Here is a 6,276-nt window from a genome sequence, read left to right on the forward strand (position 1 = left end):
ATCTTTACCTTAGCCAAAAACAATTTAAACAGAAATGCAAATAAATAAAAGCCAAATAGGCAAGACATTACTCTATTTTTTAAATTATAATATGTAAGATGTTAAACTTTAGTTACTTCTTTATATCTGAATTCCATGTTTACCAAATATATACCTAAGACATTACTCTGTTTATCCCTTATTTTTATGTACATATTTACCAGAGAGAAAATTATAATTCCTTAAACATCAAAAAAGCCTAAAGCAATATACTGTGCTATCATTCTTAAAGGCAGACTTACTTTCCAGCTTCATCTGGTTTTTCAAAAAACAAATTATCCAAAGAAAACAAGGAGTCATTTGATTTCGACATGTCAAAAACTGGATTTTGTCATAAATCTAAAAAATATAGAAAAAGAAGTTTATATTTTACTTACAAAAATATAGAAAAACATTTCTGGCCACATTAACTATAATCATAAATTTCTCAGAATAACCACAGACTACCTTCCTAGCTGCATCTCCTGCAACTTCCTCCAAAGCACCTCAATATTCAAATACATTATTCTCTGTTCTCCACTCTTTCATGCATTTCACACTTGTACCTCTCTCTTCATACTGCACCAATGCTTAGAATGTGTTTTCTTTCATTCTCCACCTGGCACAGTGTAGGTCATTTATCCTTCAACAGCTTCTCTAAATTTGTCCTCTTTACCAAGACAGAATTAATCATGCCTTTAGGGCTTTTATAATACTTTGTTCATACCATTATTTTCAGTTAGGATAGTGCATTATATTGTGAATGTGTATGTCTCTAACAGTAATACTATGTACATATGCAGGGACTTGCTTCAAAATATAGGTGGAGAGGTAGAGCGGTATTGATGAAACAAGATTGGCAATTATTTGATAATTGCTAAAGCTCTGTAATATGTATGTGGAGTTCATTATAATGCTCTGTTTTGCCTAGGTATGTATGTTTGAACTTTTCCAATATAAAAAAAATTTACAAGTTTAACATATAGATTTAAATTTACATTCATATTACATAACATATATAAATGTTTACATTCCTTTTTAAAATATAATTTTTACATTCAGAAATGTTATCTAAAGGCTAAAAACATTCAGCATTGGCTCCTGGGAATAGAATAAAAATATAGGGCACAAAAAGCCTCAAATTTGATAGGAAATAGAACCATTTCTACACACATATGTTGCTTCCTTCACATTGCCATTCTTACCCCTGCACATGAACACTACATCCCATTTTTCTAAATTCTAAACATGATAGAAAATTCTATATAACAAAACATGAATCAGATACACTAATCATAAAACATAAATCACAATTCTATTTATTCTGTGATAATATGTACACTGCAAATCTTTGCTTAGAATAGAAGCTAAAATCAAAGAAACTATATGAGTGCCATCTCATGGAGAAATCCACATTACCAAATAATGTCCCTCCAATTTTCAGTCCTCCCTGATGTGGGATGAGACACATGTGGGAGTATGTAGACACATGCACCTTTTGACAACACATTACACAGAGGGCTACATTTGTGTATTCTGTAAGTTGTGAGGTTTTTCAGTGTTTTAGTTATTGTGTTTTCCACACTTCCATCTGTTTGACTTAATTCTGCATTTTTCTCAAGGTATTAATCATGTAGTCACCAACAAAAAGAAATAGTAAAACAGAAACAAATTAGCATGGTTCTTTAAGTGTCTAAAATAATTTTTGACTAGATGAACAATAGAAGCCTAGGATAACAAAGTGGGAGGCAGAAGGGAGTCAGAAATATGCTAACAGAGTCTTTAGCATCTATTTAAGTAAACAATTTCAGAACTTGAAAATAATTACCTGATAAAGTATAAATGAAAATGCTAATCCTGTTTCTTTTTTATCCAAAAAGTAACCTAAAAAACGTTCCCTTTCTAGTCTTAGGAGAACTACATAATATTAAATAACAAAAAAAATTTTGCAAAATTAAAATTCACCAGACCACTTTTATATGGTTTTGCTACCTCAGAATTTAAGTAGAAATATTAAGGCTACCATATCTGTTTGAATTTATTATTCTAAAAGAAAGTGCAAAACAATGATAAAACTACAAATTAAAAATACTTGTTTCAGAAAAAAATTACTTCATAAATTGAAAACCCCCCTAAATGCACAGCAAATATTAAAAAACAAAAAACAAACAAACAAAAAAACAAAACAAAACCCTTGTGATTTGTTTTCTAGTTCTAGCATAAAAGAGAATATAATTTGTTTGAGTTCAGAATAAAAACGTTATGCATTATTTTAGTTCTGATGTATCCCTATTAAAGAAAACACCCCTGACCTAAAATTCTCCATCCCCATGATGTGCATTATTTTTCTTCATAGCACTAATTGATAACTGGAATGATCTTATACGTTTAACTGTTTATTTTGCTTTCTCTAGATTGAGCAGGGACTTTTTGCTCAATGTATTTCAATAACCCAGAACAGTGCCTGGCACATAGTAAGAGGTCCATAAGAATTAGTGTGGAATAAATGCCTTAGCAATGATCGGTTTATAAAAATAATTTTAAATAAAAATAATTTCCATCAACTCTGAAACAAAATTCTACCCCCAAACCTTTAATGTTCAGTTTTAAAATGTGAATTTTTTTCTAGTTCAGTATTTATGTAATCAAATGATGAAGGTTCTAAAAGACCATGAATTTGAAACTTTCAGTACGTAAATAAATATTTTTTGAAAACACAGGCCCTACAAGGGACCTTAGCACATTTCTAAGAGTTTGTAATTGTAGGAGACCCTAGATTTTGAATTCATTAAAATTTTAGGTTTACAGTCAGATTTTCTGAGTAAGTTTCCATTTGGATTATTTTTTACAAAGTTTTCATTCCAGCATGTGGTATAAAATTATATTGTAACAATTATTTTATGTTTTTGTGTTTGCTTTGCCTCTAGTCGCTCTTAAAATACTTAAACTCTTTCTGTGACTACATAATTTTTGTCTGGTGAGATGACCCGTACCTTATCTATCTTAATGACAATTCAGAACTTTCTTACAGTTTATAATCCTAACTGAATAAAATGTTCAGATCTATTAGTTATCTTTTACAGTTTCTACTCTCAGAAATATACTCTTTATTTCAAGAGTGCAAAAATCCTCTTATAAAATATCGATGTGCCAGAAATCGATTAGTCACCGAAGAAGCCAAGACCAGCATTCGCTGGAAAAACCTGAACCATCACAAATGAATTTCATGGTTGGGAATTTGATAACGTAAGAGAATAAACATGGAACAAATTAAGACGGTCTCTAAGTCTCGGGCAGGGAGAGATCCACACAGTCGGGGCCCCTGGTCCCCAGCACCGCCCCTGGGGCACCCACAAGAACCGAATCAGGGCCTGAAGCAAAAACCCCCCTGCGGATTTCCTGAGGAACACCTTATATCCAAGCAAGCCCCCAGCAGACTCGCGGCCGCAAGGCAGGAGCCTTCTGGGCCCGGTCCAACACCTGAGCGAGCGTGGCGCGGGCCACTCCACTCCCCCGCGGGCCTCGGTTCCCACTGCGTCAAACAAAATGGCTACACCACACACGCAGGCCCCACCAGCTCTCGCTCTGGGGCAACACACCTGGAAGTAAACACTAGGGGCTCCGGGAGCCACCAAAACCGCCACGCAGCCAGCTCCGTGGGTGCGCCGCGGCCAGATTCCACGCGAAAGCGAGCTGAAGCCCAGGCCTCGTGGGCCGTTGACTGGACCGTGGCTGAGGTGCACCAGGCCAGGGGCCGGAAGTCTGCCGGCTACAACTCCCCTCCGCATCCGCTGCAGCCCAGGAGCCCGCTTCAAAGGGCCACCCCTACCAGGAAGGCTGCCCACGGGTCGGGTTGTCCAGTTCTGACCTGCCCACCAGATATCCGGGCCCCAGTTCCCTCCTCCCTCAGATCCCCCCTCCCTCAGATCCCCCCTCCTTCAGTTCCCCCCTCCCTCAGTTCTCTTCCCACCCCGGGACATCCGGGCTCCTAGGTCTCACTCCCGCAGGAGTTCACAGAGGAGCACCTGTTCCCCGGCCCATCAAGACCCCCAGCCTGGCTAAGCCCAGTTCCAAACAATGGATCCTGGAGATTCCCCAAGCCCTCCCTTCCCACCTCTTCCTTTTTACTCCAAAAGTTTATAATTAGTCTTTAATATGGCGCTGGCAGCATAAAGGTAGCCTGTTAAATAAGGCTACAGCACGAATTAAATAAAGCTTTTAACCCTGGTAACTTCGTTAGGACAAGGGTTTCTCAAGGTCTGGGCGGTTCTTATTAAATGTTATTTTGCTAAATGTTGCAATGTAGCACAGCATTTTGTGGAGCAGCTGTAACGGGATGAGCTTGGCCAGAACCTGAACCCAACAGGGTAACTGTAGCCAACTGCAAAGAAGAAATGAACATGTAATTAACCGAATAGTGTATATACCGTAAGCAATGGCTAAGCCTCTCTTCCAGGAGATAGAGCTTTGTTTAATGTGAAACCCCCTTCTTTTTTACTTGCTGCAAGTAAATAAAATTATCAGGATTTTCAACCTTTTTCATGTCCTGACACACATAAACGAGTTACTGAAATTCTGCAGCACCTATTTTTTGCCAATCTGACAAAAAGAAAAGTATAGTTTTGACTCATTCACACTGGACAGCTATTGTTGTCATTTTTTTTTTTTAATAATTTAAGGGGAAAGAGGTCCGTGCCTCTGACTAAACAGTCAAGTATTGCATGTTTTAAAAATTCTTGGAGCACACCAGTTGACAATCGATGCTGTAGACAACCACATCTAGTTCTTGGATGGAACACCCCGGGGTGAACCCCTTTAGTTCTGTAATGCCTCTATCCTACTTTCCCTCTCTACAAAGTTGCCAATCCTAGGTACCTCGTAAGTGGAATCATACATTTGTCCTTCAGTGTCTGGCTGATTTCAGTTAGTATAATGTTTTCAAAGTTCATCCATGCCGTAGCATGTGTGAGAATACCTTTTTAAGGCTGAATATTCCCTTATATGTATATACCACATTTTGTTTGTCCGGTCACCTATGGATGGCCATTAGTGTTGTTTCTAGTCTTTTGGCTATTGTGACTAATGCTGCTATAATCATTGGTGCACAAATATCTGCTCTGCTGGGGGCCTTGCTTTCAATTCTGTGCTTATATACCTAAGAGAATTGCTGAGTCATATGGTAACTCTAAATTTAATTTTCTGAAAAAAACCACTGAACTGTTTTCCACAGCTACTGTATGACTTTATATTCTCACTAGTAGAGCAGAAAGGTTCCAATTTCTTTACATCCTTGTCAACATTTATTATCTTCCTTTTTTAAAAAACAAATTATAGCCATCCTAGTAGATGTGAAGTGGTATCTCATTGTGGTTTTGATTTGAGCATATTTTGACTGAAGGGAATTTACAGTGAGTGACTAATTATGTTGAGCATCTTTTCATGTTTTAATGGCCATTTGAATATCTTCTCTGGAGAAATGTCTGTTCAAGTTCTTTGCAATTATTTTGTGTTATTTATCTATTACTGAACTGTGGTTTTTTAATATTCTCAATATTAATCACTTGTCAGATACATAATTTGAAAATATTTTCTCCCATTCAATATGTTATCTTTTTGCTTTTTTTTTTTTTTTTTTAATCCTCACCCAAGGATATGCTTGTTGATTTTGGAGATAGTGGAAAGGGGAGAAAGAGAGAAACTTTGATGTGAGAAAGAATATCAAGTGGTTGCCTTCCATATGTGCCCCAACCAGGGTATCAAACCCATAACATAGGTATGTGCCCTGACTGGGAATTGAGCCCGCAACTCTTATCAGTGGCGTGTCCTCTGTGTCCCCACCTGTTGCTGGTGAAAATGAAGCTCTTGGGATGCCATGGGAACAAGAATTTCCTGAGTCCCCGTCCCCACCCCACCCCCCACCCCGCCCCAAGGAGGATGAGGTATCACGGAAAGCTTTATTGATGAGACAACATAAAAGGAGTTCCCCTTCAAGGTCCCATCTCCTTCTGTTCCACCATGGAAAAAGTTCCATTTTGGTCTTCGGCAGAGGTAGGATTAAAGCCACTGCCCAGAGTTTCCATTCCATGTTGAAGCACAATCCAGTCTAGCATCTGGCTAGCTTATGGTGGGTTCCTAGCTGCAGTCCATTGGGTGTAGGGCCTGGATGACCCTGGGCCATGCAGCTTCTAGGGCCACATGACACGGTGAGTTCGGGTCATGGAGCAAGTGAGAAACAGGAGCACAAGTAGAAGAGAGGGG

At 38.3% G+C, this 6,276-nt stretch overlaps 1 protein-coding gene across 1 annotated transcript in view; it reads right to left on the reverse strand.

The window, feature by feature from the left end:
• Positions 1-352, reverse strand: part of HFM1 (helicase for meiosis 1) — a gene marked incomplete at both ends in the record, with an annotated part of 94,301 nt that extends 93,949 nt beyond the window's left edge. The window contains one exon of the mRNA XM_080655944.1: positions 282-352. Coding sequence (XP_080512070.1) covers positions 282-352 — 71 coding nt within the window. The remainder of the gene's footprint in view (positions 1-281) is intronic.
• Between the last annotated feature and the right edge of the window lie 5,924 nt (positions 353-6,276).

This window comes from Plecotus auritus (genome assembly GCF_963455305.1).
Source record: "Plecotus auritus genome assembly, chromosome: 2".
Lineage (NCBI taxonomy): Eukaryota > Metazoa > Chordata > Mammalia > Chiroptera > Vespertilionidae > Plecotus > Plecotus auritus.